This window comes from Oreochromis aureus, linkage group 1 (genome assembly GCF_013358895.1).
Source record: "Oreochromis aureus strain Israel breed Guangdong linkage group 1, ZZ_aureus, whole genome shotgun sequence".
NCBI lineage: Eukaryota > Metazoa > Chordata > Actinopteri > Cichliformes > Cichlidae > Oreochromis > Oreochromis aureus.
Window position 1 is genome coordinate 35,176,964 of NC_052942.1, and position 27,449 is coordinate 35,204,412.

At 37.9% G+C, this 27,449-nt stretch overlaps 1 protein-coding gene across 4 annotated transcripts in view; it reads right to left on the reverse strand.

The window, feature by feature from the left end:
* ntrk3b (neurotrophic tyrosine kinase, receptor, type 3b) overlaps positions 1-27,449 on the reverse strand; it is a 216,016-nt gene that overhangs the window by 156,189 nt on the left and 32,378 nt on the right. For all 4 annotated transcript variants that reach the window (XM_039613117.1, XM_039613122.1, XM_039613129.1 and 1 more), the window contains 2 exons: positions 20,909-20,983; positions 15,619-15,690 (listed from right to left, as the gene is read on the reverse strand). In XM_039613117.1, the coding sequence (XP_039469051.1) occupies positions 15,619-15,690; positions 20,909-20,983 (147 nt within the window). The remainder of the gene's footprint in view (positions 1-15,618; positions 15,691-20,908; positions 20,984-27,449) is intronic.

Sequence of the window (27,449 nt, forward strand, 5' to 3'; positions counted from 1 at the left end):
TTAGTCACAATGACCTCCAGTGTTGCACTGAAGCCCACCAGCTTTCTCTTGGTAAGAGCGGTGGCTAACTGCCTTGAGTCGGAATGTAAAGGTGCTTGACACAGACAGTGACTCATGGTTTAGCATTCATTTGTAACTTTCAGATCACCCCTCTATAAGTCCATGGAGGAGCCAGGCACAATACAACAGAGACTGCAGGTGTCATCTGGGTAATCATTTCGTCTAACTCAGCCATTGCCTGAGGTGAACAAGCTAGCTGAAAAACCTGAACAAGTAACTCTTTCTAAAAGACATGGAGGAAGCAACGGAAGTCTATTTTAAGGAATGTTGAAGAGAAAGCAGAGAGTTTAAAAGCCTTGACAAGGTAAACAGAGAATAATCAGACTTCTAATTAAAGGTGGTCTCAGGCTAGCTGGCCAGATGACCCAAGTATGAAAGTGACATTTAGGGGGAAAAAACACATAGCCAAGAAGATTTAATGAGAGAGAGTCTCTCCACTTCCCTCTCCCTGTGGGGAGTGACCTTTCCAACTCCCAGGTGACAACGTTCCCTCCAGATTTACCGGGCCTCTCCCTTGACTGCACTGGAATAAAGAGAAGAGTCGCCTCACTATCCAGACGCTGACCTTTAATTTGACACAGGCGTGGACAAGCATGGCGTGCAATGCCTGCCTGACCAGCAGCATCAAAGAGAAAACTAGACTCAGCAGTGGCAGCGATGATTTGAAAACCCAAGACCTTGTAGTGGTACCTTTCTTGATTGCCTTAATTTCCACCTGGTGCTAAGTGTGCAGGATAAACATGCGTAAGATGAAAGTCGTAGGTTATTCACACCCACACACATAGAGGGACCAAAGAGAACAGCTGCTGGAATGACACTCATGGGTCTCCATCTAACTAGTAGTCAGCTATTGTTTTAGAGTATTAATTAGCAGTACAGATCATGGCTTCCTTGTTTTACACCTAGGTGACAAATCTGAAAGGAAAAGTGCATTATTTTAGAAAATGAGCTTATTTGTTTTCTTGCAATGAAATGGCAGCATGAATACCAGTTTTATTTATGTACAGTCAATGTGGAGCCAAAGCCAGCAGCCAGTTTGCCTTTATTCATGCTAAGACAAGCTAACAGAAAAAATGCACCCAGCACCAACTCTACAGCTCACTGAGCAACCTCAAGGGGCTCCTGGGCAAGGAATGCAGAATGGATTTTTTTAAGCTTTAGAAACGCTACTGGGTGTTTTGTTTTTTTGTTGTTTTTTAACTGCCGACAAGGAGAGCATGCAGAGGACTGGTGTGAGATAAATGACGATGCTAGGGATAGGGTTATGATCTGCCCTGCCAGCCCCTAAAGGGAGCAGTTCAAAGGAGGAGGACAGAGTTTTGTTCCTTCTTCCATTTCTTCAGCTTGCCATATCCTGCCCAAGATTTATAGCTAAAGGTATGAAATGTGAGTATGAGAAAACTGGTTTTGTTAGATTACATTATATTTGATGATTAGACTATTATGTGTTCACAATAGCAAGTAATAATTTTGATTGGAGATACTTTAGAACTGATACAAAAGACGCCAGGACTTTTCAGCTTAATTTCACAGCTAAATCAAGTGACTTCAATGAAATCAGAGTGATCAGAGGGCTCTCTTGAGAAGGCGAAAAGCGAATGTCACTTTGTAGTGTGACCATTGCATAACACCAACTCCTACACAGCGTGTTGCTGTGTGGGCTGTTTGTAGAGCTAATGTTGCTAGGGTAAAATCCATTCATTATCTGTCTTAATCATCCTAATAAGTGTTCAGTTAGCACAGTTTAACCCATAACTACTTCATGACTTGTGTTTTGTGTTTTGCTGGAAAATAAAGTAATAAATAGCAAAAACAACATATTCATATTTAGTACAGATGCAGAACATTTGTCAGTAGGGATGGGTATCGTTTAGGTTTTATCCGATACCGGTGCCAAACCGGTACTTTTGAAACAGTGCCGGTGCTTAAACGGTGCTCAAACCGGTGCTTAAAGAATGGAGAACACAAAATTGGTCCAAAACCTCTCATGTTCAGCTTTTTTTTGTAAAAGATAACAATGTTAGCCTTTTCTGCAGCTATTGGGCATATATGGTATCACTCTTGGCTGGAAGCAGTGCTTAAACAATGGAAAAACACAAACTTTGTCCAAAACCTCTCATGTTTAACTGTTTTCCACTTTTTCTTTGGGCTACCTTTTGGCCAGGGTGAAGGGAGTATCTGCCATCAAACAAGAAGACAGCTGCATGTAACTACGACGGTGTTTGCTAGTTCACCTTACATGCATTAATGTAATAATGTGGTTAGCCTACTCAACGTTAATTACACACGAACAACATGAAGCTACTCACGCAGAGGAGAACGACTGCTGCTGCCTTCATCATCCGTCATCATTTCTGCTACGCTGACAGGGCTAGGGGCCAGGACTCTCTATTGGGGGATGTTGCTAACTCCGGGTCCGATAACAGGCACCACACCGCTAGATGTGCAGTGTGAGGTCTCGCAGCAAGCTATCAAACACGGCTTATTTCTCGGCTTTAAAAAAAACCGCTATGCGTCGCCAGGTGTTTCATCAGATTTGAGGTGTTACCTCCTTTGCACAGTATCACAATATCAGCTTAAAGCACTTGTTGCAGGCTGCTGAGTTTGCATCTTTTGCTGTGAAGTACAGCCAGACTTTTGATCGCTTCGCCTTGGGCATTTTTAATCTGTAGCTCTGCTCTAAAAGAACACCACGTACCTGGCCCCGCCTACTATCCTCGGAAACGTAAAATGATTGGCTAGAATTGGCTCAGGGAAAAAGACCGAAATAAAGCACCGAAATGTGCGCTGCTTTTCGGTCTGGTTACTACCGTTTATGTCAGCACCGGTGCCATCATGGCACCGGACACCGGTACCCATCCCTATTTGTCAGTCATTCAAGAATTAGTGCTGACAAGGGAAAAATACGTGTGTTCAGTATAACAAAGCTAATAACAGAGGTTTGATAAAAATGTTAAAAATTTCTGTTTTATGGAGGAAGGCTTCAACAATAATACTGTGCATCAGTTTCATTTAAGGCTTCTCCAACAGGACAATCATTCACCTGCCTGATAATGTGTAGGTCACCCTCATGCTACAAAAGCTCCTCTTGCTCATCAAGGCATGGAAGCACAAGACCTCTGGATGTCCTATTGTGTCTGGCACCAGGATACTGCCATAGGATACTGTGGATCCTGTGGGTTGCAATTTGGGGCCTTTTGTGATTTGCTCACACAGCATATCTTCAATCACATTAGGCAAGTTCAACATCTTGGGCCGTTCCTGAGAAGTTTCTGCACTGCAGCAGAGCACATTGTGCTATTGGAAAGGGAAGGGCATATGTGTCAGTTCTCATTGAAGAAGAATGCCAAGACACAGGTTTTCCCCAACAGAATACTGGATTGTAACAACACATCACCTGTTAATGGTTTTAATGTTGTAGCTGATCACTGCATATACTCTTAATCAGTGTCCTCTGACATTCAGGTCAAACCACAAACATGCAGCAAGTACAACTGGTCCAGTTCAGTAGAAGAAAAAGTGGTGTTTCTATTCTGGGTACAAGTAAAGCAAGGTCACACATCACCAGTTTTTTGGCACTTCGAAATGTGCAAGTGTGGAAGTGGGTGGAATGAGCTATCACGGGCAATAAACAACTACGATTTAAAAATAACAACGCTAACACGGTACAGTCCCACTGACATTTTGTGTTAACAGAATTACCTTCTTTAAGATGGCAGCAATACACCAAATGATGTCCTTCACTGTGACCGCTTTGCAATGTAATGTAACACAGAAAAGAACATTCTGAAGGAGATTAAAGCGTTTGTTCTTATCTAAAGACATTTCACAAAGTCCCTTGCACTGTGTAGATGTACCAACACTACAGGTAAGCTCCCTATTGCCAATCAGATGGAACATATGCTTTAAGAAAAAATTCAGTTTTTGTAACAAAATGATAATAATGCAGTTAAGGTTAACAAAGACCGTGAAACACCACTGTGTAAAAAAATTGTTCCGTTCTGCCTTCATCGTTGCATCTCTTAAATAAATATAGACACATGTAGTGTTGGTGGAAGGACTGAAATACTAGTCTAAGCTCGCTGTATAAATGCTGGATCTTACTTTGGGACATTAGCTTGGTCTGAGCAAAAGCAAAAATTCAAATGCATTTCACTATCAAACTCTTTGCTTTGTCTCAATATGCATCCACAAACATCCAGTTATAACTGCTTGTTTTAATGCACGCACTAAGTTTGATACTTAGTTGTAAGGCTTAGTGAAAAATAACTGTATTAACTGCACCTTCTCTTTCCTGTTTTACACAACCCAGCTAGACTCCCAAGTCATACAAATGTTTTGTTGATAAGCAGTGGTGTCACATTTTAATGCACCAGGCTCACCTTTAATATTATTTTCCAGCATGCACATTTGGCAAGGGCTGAGACCCTTTTGGTGTTGCAACCACTGAAGAATGTGTAGTAACCAAAAAATGGTAGACAAGTTTGTTGCTTGTTAAGCGAGAGGGGTTAACAGTGTATTTGTATACACTGTCTCTCATCCTTTGACGGGATGGATGGATGGATGGATGGATGGACGGACGGACGGAGGGACGGACGGAGAGCTAATGTGATGTCACGGGGTCTCGATCAAGCATCAAGCTCCACAGTGATTTGTGGCTTCAGTAAAAGTAGTTTTCAATCACCTTGCTTCACTGCAGAGTTTCTGCTGGGCTACTTGATATGTTAAGTGAGCCAAAGAGGCAATAAAGCACTCTAGCAACATTACTCATACAGTAGAGGCCCTGATTCACTTGCAAATTTTATGTTTATATAAGTTTTGAATATCTGAGTTATGAGAATTTTCCTCACATTGCTTCATTGCTTTGGTCACACTACCTGAGAAAGACAATGAAAAATTGTCATTAGTTTTAAAAGCAGGGTAAATCTCACAGCATACACAGAACCTATGGAATTAATTCCCTCATGTCCCTCTGAAGTAAGTGTGGACATTGAAGACTAAAGTCTGTTTAAGTGATTTTGTACACTTAGTTAAGTGTATCCTTTATTCAGCTATGCCATAATTTTCTATATATCTGATTCTGATTGGAGTAAAATGCAAATAACACCACAAAGCATATCCGTTAGTAATTCATATTGAATAGATATAGAAAAAATATTAAATAATTGTAATATTTGAGCTAAAAGTGGTAAAATATGTCAAAATATCCAAATGAAACCATTTTTATTAATCTATTGTCCAGGGAACTGCTTTAAAAATTCTTTAGCATTGTGATTTATTATTTTTCACTTTTTTAATATCTAAAAGTGCACTGTTGATATTCTTTGTAATCTGGAGTGTTTCCACAGGAAGCTCTGGGGAGTTTGCTTTCTGACAAGTCCTTACACAGTGTAGTCAGTGAGGTCTGCGACCTGAACAACCATTTTATATCACTTCATGTGTTTTGAAGACTCACAAAGCAGTTGTTGAAGGCGACTTTTAGGGTTCCTAGTTAGAGTAAATTCCCAGACACCCTGCTTTTCTGTTACTAATCCATTTAACACAATAGTGAGTGTGACTGTTTTACCTTTTAATTATGCTTGAAATAAACAGACCAGGCACTGGGGAGTTAACTGATTTCTGTTCAGTGAGCTGATCATCATCAGTTTTGCAGATTATTCAAATGGATGGGATATTATCTAAATTATAAAGTATAAAGCATTTAGTTTTTATTTTTTCACTGAAAGCACATCAATGCCTATTTCATCACCATAAAAAATAACAAGAGGTAAAGGATGTCTCTCTAAACAAGGGATGTAAAAACGTGTTTGCACTTTTATCTTTAGCTGGCCAGAGATAAAAGCACAAAAGCACAAAATGTTGTTGCAAGTCTTCACCAACACCGATAGAGTGGCCTAGCTAGACCAGATCTTAAATCACTGCATTAACTTCTTGTGTGTCAAAGGATGGATTTTAAAATCCTATTACTTGTTTATAAAGCACTGAATAGTCTTTTTGAACCATTCAGACCCCTTGGGTTATCTGGAACAGGTTTAGTTAGTGTTCACAGGATCAAAACTAAGCTAAGCTGTGAAACAAGCCTCCTAAACTCCTACTGCCTTCAAAAACTGTCAGCTCATATAAAACAGGCATAAAATATGCATTAAAAAAAAAAAAAAAAAAAACAACTCTGGCTAGCCAGTAAATCATTTGTTTTTAACCAGAAAACATAACAAGGAATTTAGCATTGTTATTTTATCGTTTAATTATTCATGCTTCCTGATTTAAACCTGTCTGTACTTGTTTATACATTTATTTATATTATACTATACTATATCGTATACTATTTCTTTTGTATCTTTTATTTTTATCCTTTCTTTCAATTTACATTTGAATATGCCATTTGATAATGTCAGTGAGCAGTATATTTCAAAAGCCTGTTTTTTTCCTACTATATCACTCAAGCCTATTAAACACAAATGCACTAAAAGGAAAGGAAGTAACCATAACCTTTGTGTTTCATGAAAACCAGCCATGTTAGTGACATAGCATGCCTACTCTGACTACTCAAATTTCTTGTTTTTTTTCTAAAACTAATACAGGCCACTGCAGCAATCACAACAGACATAACCAGTGTATCCATTTCAAATAAACCCAAGACTATGTGGAATATTTTCCTCTTATTGTTTAACTGTATATGCTGCAGTACATGTCACCCTCAACAACAGGCGCATGGATTTTTTAGCTAAATGTGTCATACATGTTATGAAAACTGCAACACATGCAAGCATGCATTCTTCATTAGCCTAATGCTTCTGACTAAGGCATCAGTTACACAGGTCACCATGTATCATGATTCCCAGGGGATCTCCAGTCAATAGGGAAAATTGTGCATTTTGTCAAAGTTGAGAATGTTTGCTTTTAAGGTAAAAGCTGCGCCTTGCTGCTGAAACCTCCTGCAAAACACTTGTTAATAGTTTAGGGGATACACATTTTTCTCTAGCAAACAGTGGTTACCAGAGGGTCACAAACCAGAAGAAGAAAGTTACAGTAAAGTGCAAAATGCATCCTGGATAGAAACAACTATCAATTGCTGATAAGAAAACATAATCTTGCAGGATGCTAACACAAACCTAGAAGCAAAGAATGTGAGTGTTGCAAAAGCTGAATATCTGCTGACCCCAGCAAAGCAACAAGAACCTGATCTTCAACAGGTAACAGAAACAGAATTCTTCTTGAACATCTACAGTAGAATCACAGTTGAAATATCGTGTTTGTGTGCTCATCATCTTTGTGTTGGTGTGTGGGATCATTTTACAGTATTTATTGACACACTTAAAAGCTGCGGTTACAGGTGAGTATTGTTCATGGTGTGAAGTGAAGCAGAAGATGAATAAAAAGTCAGCTATGATAATGTGGAATTATATTGTCACATATATTGTTATATTTATAAGATAAGTGGGTGCCAAGAAACATTAAAACAATCCTATGTGGTGTAAAATTAAGAGGAGAAACTGCCAAGCAAATCAACTTCTTTTGTTGTATGGTTGTTGCATATTTATCCATAGATTGGTGAATGAAACTGAGCTAAGTGTGGTAACACACGTCAAGGGTCATCAGGGGAGCAAATGCTGGACATGCATGAGATGAAATATGGAGTCAAGATGTGACTGCTTGTTTACAAAGCTCAGAATATCAGCAGCCATTGATAACCGCTGACTTGCTGGCACCGGAAATTGTCATTATCTGCAACAACAGTGCAAAATATTACTGATTGTTCCTTTAATGTCCCTTTGTGGTACTTAAGAGGATTGAGGCCGTTTCATGAGTTTCTCCAGCCACAACAATTGGTGAGATGGGATTTGCTGCTGAGTCACTGGTGCCACTGAGACAAACACAGTAATATGTTTACTTGATGAGTTGTCTCTTTGAAGACAGATATCCCATAGAGATATTCTTAAACTGCTTCACCAGAGGAAAGTTTTTATGTTTATCTAAATAAAATGGAAACTTGTTCCAATATTTTGCACAATCAGCACATTTTCCTGAACCGATTGGGCTGAGACTTCTCAAATCTGACACAGACCTTCTGGGAAAAAGCACATTACACTCAAAGCCTTTAGAAATTACATAACATTGACTAATAAAAAACGCATATAGTAATATTGTATGCAAACCATAGCCACAAGTTAACAAAGTGCCCATAAATCATTAATGCATTCTGTTACTCCTTTATTATTGCTTTTGTTTCTAAGCTTCAGAACATAGTAAATAAAGTTAGATGTGCTGGTAGGAGTATTGCCGTTCCAAAAGTAGCAGACTAACACGCATTCATGTTTAAGGCCTATTTTCTAAGCTGAAGCAACCACCTAAGAACAGACTTTAAGTGAATAAACTGGAAAATGGTTTTATTGTTTTTATATAATTATCAAAGAAGCCTAATAAAAAATGCAAATATTTTAAAACTGTTTTGGTGTATTTGTTACTTTATAGTTCCTATGGTTTTGCTTTTGTCATATGACAGCAAGAATATTTACAAGCATTTAATACAACAGCGTTGCACACTGAAGTGCTGAAGTCCTCTAAGTGCACACAGTTGAACAATTAGCAAAATCGTATTCTGGTCCATGTCCTCTCTCATACACTAATGACAGAAGTCCTGTCTGGTCAGCTTTAAAAACTGATGTTACACTCATGGGTGGTACTTTAACATCTGTCAGATCACCAACAAAACAAAACAATCTAGCCACTTTAAACGAGAGGTTGTGCTGTTGGTGTAGAATGCTGATTAGTTTGATCATCTTCTGTTCTACTTTTACTGCAACTTCAAGAAGCATCCCTGCTGTTTTTTGTTCCGAATGCACCAGCACAACCAGTGAGTCATTTTGCAGGATTATAACCTATAAATCTTTTGCAAAAGGAACTTTAAAATTCTTTTCAGGTGATGCTGATGTGTGATTTGCTCAAATCTTGTTGTCATGGAGGATACAATACCACTGCCCTAAATCACATTTGCTATATGAAATTTAACACTTGATTACTTGTTTTCCCTAATTTTGGGTTGCTGATTTTAACAATAATATCTATTTTGTTCTATTTTGCACATAGCATTTTTCACTAGTAGCACTTGTAAGTGTGATCCAGATGGGGGTTTTTTGCAGCCTTTTTTTTTTGCTTGGCATATTTGTGGTCGACCAAGACAAACCGTACTCAAAAGCTTGGGTTTCATATTCCAATGGAATAAAGGGAGCCACTGAAGCACTTTGATGACTGCTACTTCTATTTAGTCAATATTTCTGGATACCATTCCAAAACTAAATAATCTCTTACTTACCCTAACCTGCCATCAGCAATGAGACCAGTAACACATTTAAATGAAATACCACCTCTCATTGTTACTGGCTTAGATGAGGAGTGAGATGAGTATGATGATGTTTTGTCTTTAGATGCAAAGTGATGAAGACTTGGAAAAGTTGTCTTCTAGTACCTCATCTGTCAGAGCTAAATGATTTAGTACAAGATTTTGATCTGCCAAAGGAAGCAACCGAGTTGCTTGGGTCTAGCCTCAGCGAGGAAAAACCTCCTGGCTCTAGCATCTAAATTTTCTTTTTATACGCATCGTGAGAAGGATCTTATTCCATTCTTTGAAATTGATGATGACTTTGTCTATAGTGGGAATTATGAAAATCTTTTGAGAGCAATAGGTTGTGAGTATGATGCAGATAAGTGGAGGTTGTTCATTGACAGCTCAAAAGCCAGCCTAAAATGTGACCCACTTTGGCACAGCAGCATTTACTTTCCATTCATTGACAGAATGACCAATTGGTCATTCTGTCCAGTTAAAAGAAACCTCTGAAAATATGCAAATTGTGTTAAGGAAGCTGAAATACAATGGAAAAAAAGGCATTTGCATTTTGTAACAAAAGTGTATGTATGTATGTATTGGTATCTTTGAACTCAGCATCACTGAATTAGGTTAACAGATATTAACTATTTTCTGGAAAACAGAAGATAGTTTATTTTAAGATGAAGGGAGGTGTAATCATAAATCTGACCTTACTGACCTCAGAGGCTAGAATATGCTTATTTTAAAGTTTCATATTTAATAACCAGTTTCAAAACACTCAAAGTCACCAAACAAAGAAAGAGAATTAAATAAATAATAGTGGAGAGGAAGACCAATAAGAAGAGAGTTACAGTAGTCAGTGTTGGACATAACCAAGGTGTGAACAAGGATGGCAATGGGGAGTGAAAAACTGTTACATTTAGACAAGGTGGATTTGATGCCAATGAGGAGAACCACCGTTTTATCGATAAGGCTATTTGAGAAGATGACAGCAGGTGTGATAGTGGTAGTAGGTTTAGTAGACAGGTAGAGATGGATGCCATCAGCATAACAATGGAAAATAAGAATTAATTTATCTATGACATGACAAAGATAAAGTATATAGATGATAAATAAAAGAGGCCCCAGGGCAGATCCCTGGGGGACTCCAGGAGTAATTAGAAATGAGTGGGTTTTGAAATTTGAGTTAAATGAATTGAGTGCAGCTGGAGAGATACGATTTAAACCAATTTAAGGCTGTATCTGTGACGACAGAAGCCTGTCTGTCTGCGAAGTGTTCAAGACCACAGAGTGGAAACACAAGATCACTACTCAGTGTAAGGTTTATGCCACAGCTGCCATAAATTAACAGTACTGGTAATTACTAAAATCATTTTTTTATGTTTCTGCAATGGTTAACTCACCATATGCCCAAGCACCTTAATCAAAATGATAATATGATATGATATATTGTGATATATACTTATTATTGTTATCGACTAATTGTTATCTATTAATTTTTCAAATTTAGTGTTTTTTAAAAAAAAAAAAAGTAAAGCACATTATTATGTTTTGATTAAGATGCCAAATTAGTTATTTATTTACAGTGATGAACAGAAAAAACATGTTTTAGTGTTTGACTGTTATGCTTGAATAATTTCTAACTCACATGTGTGAATTCAGATTGCTATTTTCCTAATAAATAATATCACTTTTAGTTTTTATAGATTTCTATTTTTTCTATAGTTTTCCTATATTTTATTTCTATACTTTTCTTCTGTATTGCTTTTATGGCAGGCGGTTAAATTTGTTAAGCACTGTAAGTGTCAATAATACATTGATTAAATATTTTGTCTCATCACCACCCCGCCATGCTGTATAATTTTTGGGTCACATTTAGTTTACTTATGCAATGTTCAATTGGAAATCTTTTTTTTTGTTTAAACTGTGCCACTAATTGTGAATTTTTCCAGCATCAGCTTGATGTTTAAAATGTAAATGTTATGACAGTTTGTTGATTTCATGTTTATGTCTTGCAAGCACATTAATTCAAAGTGCTGCACAAATATTTATTCATGTTACACATATTTAATGCTGGAGAGTTAATCGCATTCTGGAGTCTTGCACGGTTTATATTTACCTACATGTCGTTCAGCTGAAGCGCTCGTCTTAGTCGTCTTAGCAGAAATTAAGGACTGCATGTGTTGCCCAAGGACACATCAGCAATCTGCAGGGCTACTGAATGTATTGGTTGCTCATGGATTAAAATCTCTTGGACCTCTGCTATGAATTGCAGTATCCCACTGATGAGAATAAAGCACTCTCACAGGCTATGGTATATTGTAATTAGGTTTATTTTGGGCTCACATAAAATATAGAGGGCTCACAGAGGTCACCTCACGATGACAACACTGATGCTTTGACAAGTGCTGTTAGGAAAATAAACAATGCCACAGGAAAGGATTTTAAATATAGCTAAATTCATATCTACTGAAAGAGGCGGACACAGTTCAGACAAGCATGGTTTAAAGCTGTATTATACTTTTACTAGCTGTTATAAAGATTGCTGTTGCTGTGGGGTGTTTTCAGCAGCATTTTTCACTTCATATAGGACACTGCACGCTCATACAGCAGTGTCTTGTCCACCACAAAGTAGCCATGTCCTAAAGTACCATGCTTTATTGCAGATTTTAATCTAGATGTAACCATTTGTTAAAAACAAGACATGTTTATTAAATAAACCATTAAATTAGAATTTGACACAAAAACTCATCAGAAAATGTGTTTACTTAGTACTCCCTTGATTTTTGACCTAAGATGATTTATTATACATATAGACTTCTTTTTACAGCCACAGGTATCAGACCTTACTAAGTTAAAGCAAATGTGAAAGGTGTTTGATGCGCCAATCTGTTATAAATGCACATAATAGGCTAGTTTATAACTTCGCTAGATATGGGAATGTTTGGAGGATCCACTTCAGCAGATATATCCACTGTGCTATCAATTCCTTCTATTTCTGTTTTTTCCATCTGTTTTGTGAAGCACTTTTACAATTCATGATCAACTGAATTGTACAAGCTGGAGCTTATCTCAGCTGTCATTGGGCGATAGGTAAGGTATGCTCTGGACATGTCGCCGGTTTCACAGGACTTAGACCAAGAAGCATCATTCACGCTCACATTCACGCTCACTTAACCTAACATGCATGTCTTAGGACCAGAGATGGACAGTAACGCGTTACTGTAATCCGATTACTTTTTTCAAGTAACGAGTAATGTAAGAGATTACCATTGCAAAAACGGTAATTAGATTACCGTTACTTTCCCGTAGGAACGCTGCGTTACTGCGTTACTAAAACTGAGTTTTTTGCGAGAATGTCTCATGACAGTGACGTAAGCGAGTGCGACGTTCGTGACAACAGCTGTCTGCAGATCAACAATGGATAATATATCGAAAAGGGAGAGAGTATGAGCATGCAGCGTTTAAAGCGTGGAAGTACTGAACTTATTTTGAGTTTGATTCCATAAAAAGTGACAAAAACATTAGTGTCCGTTGTGCGTGGGAAGAAAACTTCTTTTTACAGCGAAAAACCCCCCCTAAACTTCCAAGCAAGCACCGAGTGCGCTACGACTGTAATGGGAAATTCACAGAGAAACTCGCGGAGTCTTCAACTGACCGCTGCGGCACACCTGCACCAGGGTAAACCTCCACCTACCCCAGTCCTGCTTTACAGGTGAAAATAGAGCAACACTAGTTGACTTTATTTATTTTCTGCTGTGTTTTACTTGCATCTATTTGAAAGAGTGAGTGTAAACACAACAAAATATTTTATTTTATGTGCTGGAATGTGCAGAAAATAGGTTTAAATGTTAAACAAATTTCTTCCAGTCAGAGAATGTTGCATATAATTTAATTTTTGCTTGATGCATAAAGTTAAAAGATTAAAACAAATAAAACAAGTTTTCAAAAGAGACTTTTCCATTTGATTACATTTTGTATGATGGATTATGCAGAAAAAGTAGAATTGGGCTGAAAGATCTATCGCTTTATCACCTATTCAGGTTGTCAATTGTGTTTTTAAAAAGTAACTAAGTAACTAATTACTTTTGAAAATAAGTAATCAGTAAAGTAACGGGATTACTTTTTGGGGGAAGTAATCAGTAATTAGTAACTGATTACTTTTTTCAAGTAACTTGACCAACACTGCTTAGGACTACGGGAAGAGAGAGAACCCACACAGGCACAAGGAGAGAACATAGAAACTCCCTAGCCCTAGTCAGCCAGTGGGTTTGAACCAAGAACCATCTTGCTGTGAAGCAAAGGTGCTAAACCAATGCAACCCATGTCACTTCTGTCTTGTATCTTGTTTGGATTTGGTAAAAAAAGTAAACACGATCCCACCTCTTTGTATTGATGTGCTAGTTTTCACCAAGACATACTGTAATACATGCAAAATAATGCACACTACACGTCTTCAAAAACAGAGCAGAAGAATACTGATTGAAAAGAGAACATAACTAGGGTGGGTTTTAATTACAGTCATCACGTTTATAGCGCACGGGATTAATGATATCTTCGCTGTGACTAATTGAGCCTGTTTTGGCCTGAACATGTGATGAAGACAATAGCTTCAATTCTCCTCACAAAGCAGCAACCAGTTGAGTGTCTGATGGCTTGGGCTTTGAGCAGACCTGTCTGACACAGACATCAATGAGGTCGGTCTTCTGAGGCTAAGCACAGGCATAATAATTAATCTTCTTTGACATCATCATCCTCAGAGTCACCTAGCAACTGTCCACCTGCATTAACAAGAGCACAATAGAGGCCTGTCATGGACTGCCTGAAGTGGGGGTGTTCAGTGGTTGCAATCCAAATGCCTCCATGTAGGAAGAGTAGGAATGTACCGGAGGTTAAAATAACATGATCAACACTAGCTTTTTTTTTTTTTTTTTTTTTTTTTTTTAACTTGTCAAACAACATTTTATAGATTGTTGGATTGGAAATGTAATAGAATTTCAGAATATATTTGAGACAGGCTTTTTCAAGACATTAATTAACACATCTCTGGTGAGATTTTGATTTTAGCTCAAATTGTTTGCATCTTAATTATCACTGTGGGTCTGAACCTCACACTCATTTATTTATATTACACCATAAGTGAGAATAAAAGGGAAAGAAGCATGAATATTCATTCACCTGTTCTTCTCTTATGTGTTCTACACCTCTTCTATCTTTTTTTCGTCCTGTACCACTGCACAGCAATTATTTTTAGCAAGAGAAGTGGAGGAAGAGGTGAGAAGGTTACAATCATTTATTTGTTTTCGGTCTTGTGTAAGCAAATCCATCTTCTCGAAAGAAAATTAAAGTGAAGGCAGGATTTAAATAACTTTCATTAAATGTTGATGGGCTCGATTAGCTCAACCAAACACCTAACTAGATAAAGAGACCAGTAATGTCAACATTTTTTAAAGCAGTCTACACACTAAAAAGACAAAAGCGTGTGCACCCAGGAACTCGCACACATACTCAGATGCCAAAAAGTCAGCTTGTATGACAGCATAGTCCAACCAGTATTTTCCGCCTCAGTAACAAGCATGATTAAGTTCTCAAATGAAAAATGCCGCATTTTTAGTTTCCATATTATGAACTGCTACTTGCTGTCTCTCTCTCTCTCTCCCCCACACACACACAGATTTAAGCCTAACAGCAGTCATCTGCAGTAGAAAAGAGACCAAGCTGCCTATCAGTCGACGACTGGAAATTGCAAATGGCAGCGTGTTCAGGTAAAATACTGTGAGTGAGTTCCTCAACGTGTTTACTCCTGGAAAATTGGGGAATAACAGGCTGTCATATGGTGACACATCAGCCTTTGTTAAAGAAATTACTTTGCTCTTTGCCCAGCTCTCTGATGCTCGGCCTCCTGGACAAATTGTCCATTTGGCGAGCACAGACTAAATGGAACTGCGTCTTCGGCATGCTGCTCTACCGAAGCACAAAGAAACCGGGGCAGATAGGAATCCAATTATCCAAAGCAAATAATGGATGTCTCATTTAAGATGTGCAGCAGTTGCGACAGTAATGGCAATGCCACAATTTTCCTGAAGCCAGCCTCTATCAACTGCATCATCTGCTGTTCAACACTAAGTCATCTACAGCCATACAGCCTACTACAAGCTGTCAAACGTCACATAACATAATAAATCTTTTCATGGCACGGGAAACATGGTCTCAAAGATGGAGTGTTTACTCACATGGTGCTTAGGTGCGGGTTCTGAGCAAACGCTCGAGGCTGGATAGACTTCAGGTTACAATTCATGATAGTTCTGAAATGAAAAGAGATCAAATACAGATCAAACTGTGTGGAAACCTGCAAAAAAAGACATTTGTTTTTTCCTAGTACACTCACATGCAACTACATGCAGTCCATTTCAAGTCATTTTGCATGTTTTGTACCACAGCAGTGCACTGTAACAAGAAGGGTTCTAGCTTTTCCAGTTTTTCATATTTAAACATTTATCTGTATTCTGGCACACCCCGCGGAGCTGACAGCCAAATGAAAATTCACTTTGATGCACCATTTGATGAAAGATTTGTGAACTTGTGTGTCTTTACTTTGAAATGACTGAAACCTCTGGTTAGAACATGCATTCCCTCCTTGTGTTAACAGTCAAATTAAACTAATACTCATTTTGCTGCGGACCCAGTGGATTCTTCACGACGACTCACGAATTCCCAGCGTCCCAGTTTGGAAACCACTGTTCTGGGCTACAATGGTAATGACTTCTAATCTTGTAATCACAGATGTCTCTTTCCAAAGACGTCATTGACATCTTCAGTGAGCGCCTCATAACGCTGTGTGCTGATTACACCCAGCTGTTGGCGCCAATTACCTTCTACAAGCTTGATCATGCCTCTGTGGTGTTTGGCGAGGATGCGGTGATTCATTGCCCACAAGTTCCCAAGGAGGGGCTCTGGGACCTCAAAGGGTCCTTCAAAGAGTTTAGGGGAATTCCTTACAAAAAATGAACAGCAATATTTCCACTTCTATTTCATATCCATTAAATTAGCACAACCATATACACAGATGACTGTACTGCTTTTGCTTTTGTCCTCCCAGCAGTAATGACTGGAGCAAAGGCATTTATACTCAACACAATTATCTCCTTAAACAGCAGTGATTTAAATGGAGACATTACAGGTGAATGGGGTAAACATTTACCTAATGGATATCACCAGAAAACTTCCCCAGTCGATTGCTTAGGTGAATATGATGTTTTGTATTAGATTTTTTTCTGAATGTATTTATGTTTAAATATGCAAACAAGATATTATCTAAAACTGATTTACATATTTTTTGCAGAATGGAAATCTGTAAATGAGATAAAGTTAGATTCAAAGGTAAGTTCAAAGTAAATTTTGGGGTGTCACTATCAAAAGGCAGAAAAAGCAGATTTTCAACATGTAATTAAAAATAAATTTAACATTAATTTAATAATATCTCCATTAACCTGCATACACAGGAATACAACTGGAAAGCTGGGTTTGCACGAGTGTCACTCAAGTGGTGATTTGTGGCTCAAAGTATGAAGAAAATAATTTTGAGATCGTACGATCTAAAATTATGGAATACAAAAAATTTCACATATTTTTAATGGGAAAAAATCCACAATTTTCCAGCAAATCTTTCACCAAAGATATAGTAAATGGACTGGCACTCGTATAGCACTTCTCTACTCTCGCTGAGCACTCAGAGCACTTTTTACTACGAGCCACATTCACCTGTTCAGTGCTTTATTCTATGCCTTTGAGTAGTGAATGTGGATGGGAAGAAAAACTCCAAACTAATGTGTATAAAAAGCATGTGTGTCACCTTAATGTTTGCTAGATTTGAAGTTTTCAGCTTTCAGCACACTAAAACATTTCATTACATGAAGAATAATGTCCCAGGATCATTTTTGTTTCATTTATTATCATTTTTATTTTATCACTTAATTTTATAAAACCAAACCAAATGAAAGGGAGTAAGAGTTGACCAAAACATTTACCCAATATGGGCAAGAGTACTGGACCACCTCCACATTACACCAGCAGAAGCTGCTCAACCAAAGAAACCTATCCCATATGGAAAAGATATATATATAAATCTTACAAAGTTTGTATCTGTCGTGTGTGAAACTTGTATGAAAAGAGTGAAAACAGATATACGATCCCTTGAAAAATTATATAAATAAAACTTGTATGTCTTGGATACTTACTAAAACAATATATGAAAGTAATGAGAAAGTGGCCATTTTCATGAGTAAATCATATAAGCCTTATATGATTCACTATATGAAGTAGGCCACATCTTATGAAAGTCTTTTAAGTTTTTACTATTTCTTTTCCATATGGGATGCCATGAAGTTCTCAGCACACACATTTTTTGCTGATGTTTATGCCAAAGCAGGTCTGTAAGTACAGCGTTAGTTACTTTTTCACACTATTCACTTCAGTAAATAGCAACCCCGTTGTGCAACTTTATGTGGCTTTGTGGCTTAGTTAGGTGTTTCCTAAATGCATCCACTTCACAAAATTACCACTTACAACTTATTGTGGAATAGGGGAAGACATTTCACAAACAGACTTGGTGCAATGATGGCATTACAGTACTACGCTTGAATTCATTAAGCTCTTTAGAATGACCCATTCTTTCACAAAGCCTTAGGCAGACTGCATAGCTAAGTGCTGGATTTTGTATACTTGTGGCAATGGGACTGAAGTCACCTGAATTAAAAAATTAAAAGGCATGCTTTTTTCCATAAAGTGTATAAATTATGGGTGCTTTAAACCTAGCTTGAACATGCAACTGTCAGCACTGCTACCTTTGTGACATTTATGAGGCAGTGAGAAATCTACTGTAAGGTGTAGATGCCTGTGGAAGATGCAAAGTAACAACCGCATTTGCAGAGTCTGGTAAATGCAGTAAACACTACACCGGTTCTGTTTTTATCCTATTTGCTACCTTGCAGAATAATCTGGATTATACTGAGGCTAACACTATGGTAGCTATATAATGAAAAAGTGCAAACAAAGCAAAGCATAGTTTATTTTTCAGATTCTTCCAAGGTGGAATACTATTGACAGCATCTTAAGCAGCATCATCAAGTCATCACCTGAAATGATTTTCAATATAAATCGAGTCTTGTTAAAAGTTAAATGGTGAAGTTTCTTCAGTTTATGGTGTACTGACAATGTGTCGGCATACAGCCAATAACTGCATTCAGACACTGAAGTAATCCATACTACATCGAACGACTGAACTTAGTGAAAGCAAACAGATTATTATTATGTAATGTCAATATAGTGTCTTAAAGGACAACCTTAAAACCTATGGCAGGATCAGTGGATTCATCCATTCATTTTCTTAACTGCTTATCCACAGGGAGGGGCAACAGTTTAGCTTTCATGGGGTGAGGAGTGGGCTACACCCTGGACAGGTTGCCGCCTTATAATCAATAAATTCCATTAGTGCTTCCGGTAGGAAACAGATCATCTGTTGGAAAGAGACTGCCTAAATAAGCTATTCATCACATCGTGTTCAAACTGCTGTGAAGAAATCACTAGTCAGGTGGGACCAAGAAAAAGATTAAAAAGTCCAGCTGAAATCTTTGCTTTGGTCTGATGAGTCCAAATTTAAGACTTTTAGGTCAAAACCATCAAGTCCTTCCCACCATGAAGCATAGGAGCTCAACTGAGATAGTCTGAGGTGAGGTGGACTGCAGATTAAAAATGCAGCCAACAACGGATTTGCATATGTGGGCAGAAAAATAACGCAGGTGATGCGCTCATGAGGCTGGTTAACAAAATGAAAAGTGTGCAGAAGGCTTCTATAGAGTATTTTGATGTCAGCCTTTCAAAACGTTCACCCACTCAACTGCACTAAATGTAAAATTACATTATTTGGATAATATTCTGCCCTCACAACATTTAGGAATAATTATAAGCATAACTGCTGCTGTGGAGAGTGAATTGTTTAGAACAAATCCTCAACATAAAACAGCAGAAAGATTACGCTAAAATCCAATATACTTTTTTTTCTTTGTATGATATTTGTTGTACCTGTAAGATAAGCTTGTTTCTGAAGCGTGGTTTCTTTGAAATGTGGTGTGCATTGGTTCGATAGGGACATTTTGTACAGTATGTGCAAAATGAATAGCACTCATTTGTTAATGCTGCTTTCATTTTGAAGACCACTTTGGGTTTGTTAGTGAATCGTCAGGCATCTATAAAATGTTTTGTTTGTTTTGGCAGGAAATTAGCTCCATATATGAGAAGTACTTGCTAAAAGCTACAGTTCCTGCTGTTTCAGAAAATGATTGAATATTGAATGTCAGAAGCTTTATGAAGTAAATGAATCCAGTCAATTACATGAAACTACAGTGTGTACACTGCGCTACAACAAAACTCACTTCAGTTACTTTATTCTACTCTGTAGTCTACTTTTAGTTTATTTTATAGGTAAGTAAATGGAAGAATATAAATGTATATATATTGAATATAACTGTGCTGAGGAATACAAGCAGCTCCTGTGCTTTAGACAGAGAAGATTTTTTTTTCATTTTATTCAAATAAAGATGGTGATGATGAGGTCACATGCAAAATAAGATGATGGAAGATATGCCATAGTGACTTTTTCCCTTCTTATCCCGCACACCGTTAACAGCCCCTTAAGGCAGCATCGCGACAGCTTTCCCTGTGAAGACTCAACTCCAGGTGGGGAGGAGCCAGTGTCCCTAGACAAGGCAGCAGGAGAGAAGCAGTGGTAATGAGAAAAATGCTAATTTAGCCGTGGAGATATTGCACTTGGCCTCCCTGATGAGGGATCAAGGGGATCAGGGGAGAGGCCAGCTCTGACTTTGGAGGGCAAAGGAGAATGCGGTTCTCTGTAGATTGGGGAAAAAATGAAGAGGAATAGGAGGCTGGGGAGTGGAAGAGGTGAGAGAAATTAAAGGATGTGGCCTCATAGTGCATGGTTGCAAAGCAGGAAAAGAGCGTAACATTGCTTTAATATGTGAAGAGATGAGAATACAAAAAAAAAAAAAAAAAAAAATCCCACAATGCTACAGCAGGGACTCCTAATTCAATTTTCCCCGCTGCTTTTTAGCATTATTTGATCAGTGGCTAAGCAAAGCGAAGGGGATGTTCCACCAGCGTGTGACTGTCAAGAATTAAAAGCTTGTTTAAACATCTGCTAGTGTTAGGATCAGGAAGATGCCTCTCACTCATGCTTCTCTCTAACACTCTGCCCCCAAAGAAGTATGTGACATTTAATCCAGATGCTGCAACTTGGGATCTGAGGTGAATTACTGCACTGATCGCTAGGAGGAAACCATGGCCTCTCTGCAGTAGCAGGCGGGCAACCTGATGGAAAACAGGGATTAACAGTGGTACAGTTTCTGCTGTGCTTTTCCAGATCTGCAACACAGCAGGACTAAAATACATTGAAGTGTCTCTCACCCCACTGTCACAACCACCACCACAGATAACAGCATCAACACTCACAGCTTCTGTAGTCCAGTGTAGAGCTCCATATCAACGTCTCTCAGAGTCTGCAATCCTGTCCAGTTCTCTATATGTCTGTAAACAGTGAGAAAGAGAATTGTAAATGAGACATTCCGGCTCATCGTAGAAGAAAAGAAAAACAAACCAGGACACATGACAGAAGAAAACTCTTTTTTTTATAGTCCCAAGTTGCAAATTAACAGGCTGTGTATTGTCAAAAGTTTTCTGAATCCATATTCATTTAAACTGCAATTATTGGAACAGTTCTGACAGAGCGCTCTCTGCTGCCCTCTGATAGATTTAATTGCCAGGAGGCAGCTTCTGAACCTTAATCTCTGTGAGGGGAAGTGTGAGGGGGACACAGCAAATAAACACAGCAGATGACTTTACTTCTGCTAATACTATCACAGTCCCAGGGGATGTCTATGTGGTGGGATAAAAGGAGAAGCTGGTGGCTTTAAATTAGCTTCAGGAAAAAAAAAAACAGCATTTATAAATGATTTGTTTGTTAGGGTTTCAATTGAGCTGGGGGAAATGAGGAGATGAAGAAGAGGACATGGCAGAGGTTTTATTGCTTTGTGTTGGAGTAAAGAAAATAAGATTGGAAGCTCGTGGGAACCTTGGTTAATGTCACAGATTTGAAATTTGACATTTAAGCTAAAGAACTGGTGAAAATATGACAACTGGCTTGACCTACGTCCATATACAGTTCAGACTCATGGAGTTGTGTTAAAAAAAAACAAAACAAAAAAAAAAAAAAAACACAAATCCATTAACACTGAAGCACAAGACAGTCATGCAGCCTAAGCCCAAGAGTTGTGTGATCACATAGCAGCTTGTATTTTATGACAACAGCAGGAAAATAACATTCCTGCAATTGTTTTTTGGCAAAACCTGAGCTTCAGTATATCTTGTGGGTCTTGTGCATCTGGTGTACAATTATGAAGCAGCATCTAAGACATTCTGTTTATCTGAGCCCTGTGCTCCAGGGTGTACCACCTGATTTTTGGGGCGGGGAGGATTCAGATCTGCCAAATGCAACCAGCACTGCTGGTACCCTACTGTGCATGACTTTATTGATGGCTAACTGGGTTTCCAGCTTTTTTTTTTTTTTTTTTTTTTTTTTTGCTTGTAAGGCTGCCAGATGGGAGCAGTAGGCAATGAGAACATGAGTGACACTGTTGTGTGATATTTTTACAGCAAATGAGCGTTTATATTACAGACAGAATATGTATAATTCTGATGGTAATACAGACTGAGGCAAGGAAAATCAAAGAGGAGATTTCAGATATTAATGCAAACTGGTTAAATAGATATGTTCACTTTGTCATATCTACATGTTGTCACACTAGGTTCCTACTGTTCTGATCCACATTGTACAGCCAAAAAAATACATATACTTGACACATGGTTAGGTCTAATTTACTCCATAATGTGGTAATAATAAGATGGTACTTAAATTGTCCAATAACCACTAATAAAATGAAATAATAATAACTTCTAAACTGTAGCAGTTTGGCATTAATCATGAGAAACAGCTGTGCTAATCATCCATCACTGGAAGAACTGTAAAATTGTAAAAATTATTTTTACTCAAACTTGCTTAATAACGTTTTCAGTTATCAGAATTTGTTCTTACACAACTGGGTTCTGTGGAATAATTTAATTCATTTGAATTAATATTCATTTTCTATAGTCCAATCCCTCAATGGGAGTGATCATTGATCAATCTATCCACTTCTCTTTCATATCCTTGTACAATAATAGCTAGTAGGCTAACTAGTATCAGTAAAGTAACACAAGCATGGACACATTTTTTTACAAACTCATCAAATGCTGTCTTTCATTCTCCTCTCTTATCCACACAGATAATTATGTCATACTGATCAGATAAATACTAAAAAGTCATTGGAGCTCCTCAGTGAATGTGCTGGAATTACTGAAGGAAGAAGAGAACAATGGTTAATATCCACATAATTGCAAGGCTAATTAATTATTCTTTTCCAGCATCTGGCCAGAACATGTGTCTACAGCTGGTTTTCAATCTGTCTTAAATTCATTGGCATAAATTCATTACATTTAAAACAATTTAAACAGGAAATCAAACAGCACTATATAAAGAAAGGAGAAAATATTAATAGTCTGACAGCATTAGAGTGCAGTAGAGGGTGCTAACAGACACAGTCAGTATTGATGTGTTATGTAGGCCTACTGATATTATACACCATCACTTATTCATAGATACTATCATATAGACATTCATAATATAACTGTCGAGGCACTAAAAGCTGACCACTGAGTGTAAATGTGACAGCACTGCTGAAAACGTGTGGCACCTGTAAGTGCTTCACGCCGGCAGAGTCACGCTGTTGATGTTCAGATTAGCGCTGAACCGGGGGCAGCTGATTCTAAAGGCAGAGAGCTGACTCATTAATGTGACCTGCAAGCAGTAGAGATGGATTCCCCTCGCGAGGCTTTGCATGGTCGCAGTACTGCTGTGTTACCCCAGAGACAGGAACAGAGAGCAGGTTTGGAGGGAGGCAAGTACAAACAATGTGCTCTCATGTGATATTTGGTTGGGGTCTTCCAAAAAATATTCAGTGCATAAATGTCCATTGAGGTTGGGGTCAGGTTAGTTGCCACTGGTTGAATTGCTACTTCTCCTTGGTCAGGGTGCAGTCACTTCAATGCAGTTGTCAAACATGGATTTTTCAGGGTGGTTTTCCATTTGTACTGTAAAATGCTGGCATGTATTATCTCATTCCAAGTGTTTCCCGTTGTTTCCCCTTGACACCCCATTAGTCTGGCAGGTTTTTCTTTTCTTAAGAAATGTTATGTCTGTGATGATGAAGTTGCTTTTCTTTGCCTCAGTGAACAAAGCCTGATGAATTCAGGTTATCAGAGAAAAGCTTCAGGCCAGCAATAATTTGACATTAATCAATCTGAATAATTTTACAAAAGCTTAACTTCTGAAACTTTCAATTAGCTCCGATGCCACGTTCACTATCCCAATGGTCTCAGAAACGTTTGGGCACATCCATATTTATAACAAAACAATGACTGTAAGTGGATTACATTGACAAGCAAGCCTCCGATGATCCAATACACCTGAATGTTATCCGAATGCTGCTTCAGTGGAAAAATGTACCTTTCGTACAAAGGTCTTATTATGTTGAGTGTCACAAAGTGGCTCAGAATCAGCTGAACAAGTGTTAGTCTTTGTAGTTTTTAAAACATTTCTGCATCATTAAACTTTTCTATAATTCCCAGGATTAAAATTAAACTAGTTGGATTTATGATGTGAGTTAAGGATCTAACCGTATATAAAAGTAACCAGCAAACAAACAGTTTATTGCAGCCATGTTTCGTATTAACAGATAGACACATTCAGTGAAGTGTTCACTGTTCATTGAACTAAACACTGATTTTAGAAAGACAAAGAAAATATAAGAAACTTCTGTAATAAATTAAGCCATTTGGCAACTGCAGTTGTGTTATTGAAAACCTCTGTTCTTGCTTTTTGTGTACCTTACTGATTAGTTAATTAGCGTTAATAAAGATGAATGTAAGATTGTAAAATGCTCAAGCAAAGCTTAAGATTACTTTTGTGTAGAATAATTATAAACGAGCTGATTTTACTCACATTTGTTTAGTCTAATTTGACAAAGTTTGGCACTTAAAGAATATTTGTATGTAAGTTGGTTGTGGAATTCAGCATTACATTGATTAAATGCACAGTAGCCTGCATCACAGACACATGATTTCAGCAGTATTATATTGTAAAGCATTGATGTAATTTTCTATATGGGGAAAAAAACTAATTTAAGTAACATCAAATGTTTTTAGTTGGGCTCTATGGTTCCCATATAATTTTGCACTATTCACATTCTCATCAAGTGGCTGTCGACACACAGCACAGAGGATACAGGCAACACCTCCCTGTGGACCTGAGCACAGTGTCTGCTCAGAACCCCCGATTGTCCACGCCATGCTGAATATGCATGTGGATTAGGCTGCTGTTAAACTATGGTATGAATAACAAAGATGCTATGACGATACAGGAGCATACAATCTCTGTTCTGTTATTCACAGATGCTCCGATTATGGTCAAAGGAAATGGTCAAATTCAAAAAGTAACAGAGATACTAGTGTTTTACATTTCAGACATTCAAGTAGACTCTCTGATCCTGACTTAGAATGACACAAAGTGCAATGATTGCTACTTTGTCAAAATGAATATTATAAAGAAGAAAGGAGATTTGAGCAAAAGGCCTGTCTCTTATTTCTGTTTCTTCCCTTTTTATCAGTCCTTAAATTATTTGTTCTCTGTACAATGTTTTATCCTGTTTTGTTAAAAGGCTCTCTATATAAACTTGAGGTGACATGACCTGAATAACAACTGCTGAGTACAAAGGAAATGAGCTGGATACTATCAGAACAAACAGCAGAGGCAGACACTACCAGCTTGCTCTCTAACATACAAGCCTCTAAAATTACAGCCACCTTCCATCTGCTTTAGAAAATGGCCTCCAACAAAGTACAATCTGAACTGGGTGGCAGGGCTGTTTGGTGCTTGAGGAGAACACCCTGGAACCAAACAGTAACAGATTCGATCTCAGCAACAGCCATCTGTTGTGTTGAAGTGGCCCTGGGCTGCGCACTGAACCCCTACCTGCTATCTTGTCCTGGGCTTCTGTGAATATGAGCACCAGAAAAAAAATATAAAGAAAAATGTTTCTTAATAGGTTAAACATAAGAAATTACACCGAAAGGGAAAGAAAACAATGCTAACACTGAAATAATTAAACATCATCTGCTTTTATTTAACTGCTGCTACTGATGTATGGAAGTTTATTAATGACAAAACAATTTAGAACTAATTTGAGTTGCAATTACCTTGACTTCTAAGGAACCGATTTTTTTTTTTTTTTTTTTTTTATTTAAAGGGCATAACAAATTGTGTAAGATAACCATGAAGAATAATTTTGAGCAATGAGCAGCATGTGCATCATTTCTAGTTTTGGCTATTTGTAGGTGCACACCCACTGCATGCAGAACTCCAGTTTCTTGGAACTGATATCGGAGGAAAATGATTGTTGCCTTCTGCTGAATGCCAAACTGTGGTTTTCATCTTTGTAAGCAGTTTCTCAAACCTTTAGTTTTGTATATTTGATCCAGATCAAGACAAAATAAATTTTATATTACTACATCGTATCGCTGTACATACAGACTAAATTGTAAATTGACATGACACAGGGTGACACGAGGAGGATAGAGGTCTGTTTAAACTTTCCTTTTATGTTCTCTTCTAGCACAAAGACCTCACAAAAATGATGAATGATAACTGATGACGGTCATTAGCAACATAATGTGACTGTAGACTACAAACTGACTAGCTGGTGGTGTGGTGTCTTGTAGAGCAGCGGTCCCCAACCTTTTTTGCGCCACGGACCGGTTTATGTTCGACAGTATTTTCACAGAAAGGCCTTTGAGGTGTCGTGGATAAATACAACAAAATAAAACCAGTAGCAGTACTAAAAAAGAAGATTTATTCAGAACACACGGAAAAAGACCCAGGGAAACAGAGTTAATGATAAAAATGATTTTTAAAAAAAATGACGCTAAAAACCCTGAAAACCATGAATTTCACACCCGAGCCTCAACTCTTGCAGCCCGGCACCAAATGACTCACGGGCCACGTCTCTCGGGGGTCCGGTCTGTGGCCTGGGGGTTGGGAACCGCTGTTGTAGAGTAATGTTCTGGGAAAATTACCATGGAACAAATGTATCTTTTTAATGCGATTAATAAAGTCCCCTCAAACTATGTCTGTCTGACTAACACACGAGTTACCAGATTTACAAGATTTTTGGGGAGCAATGTGAAATACAAGCAAGTGACAGTTTAAAAGAAATAACCAGAGAAAATAAATAAAGGCAGATGTTTTCAATCAAAATTCAACATATTTTAAAAAACAAAGACAAATGAAATTGTTTTTTGCCGTCGCAATACTTTGATTAATAGTTTCTGGTTTGTGAGAGAGTGTGAAATGGAAACAATCTTACCATCTGGCAGTCTGTCTCATACCCACATTTTGTTTCTGACTAGTAGTGGGGGGTAGCAATGTTGCTGTTTTAATCGTGGTCTGCAGTATGTATAATGTTAAGCAAGCCCAGTAATTGAGATTTAGTTTCAGTGGATGATAAGAGAGAGAAAGACACACCAAGGAAAGAGAAGCCTCTCACTCAAGCATTATCAAATCCAAAAAAAATAGTGGACCTAAGTAGGTCATTATTCCATTTAAAAACTTAAGTAAAAACAGTAGACTGAAAAGGATTCGATGGCTACCTAACTGTTTAATAACAGGGCAAAAATGGGCCATTCTTGGTTCGCAGATATCAGAAGATTTAATCACAGAGATGAATTACAGTTACATTTGCATTCAGATCCAGGGGAAAGACATCAATAAATATGGTTTGTAATACACAATGCACATTTGCAGGCAATGCTAAAGCATTAGTACAGCATGTAAAGTTAAAAAAAG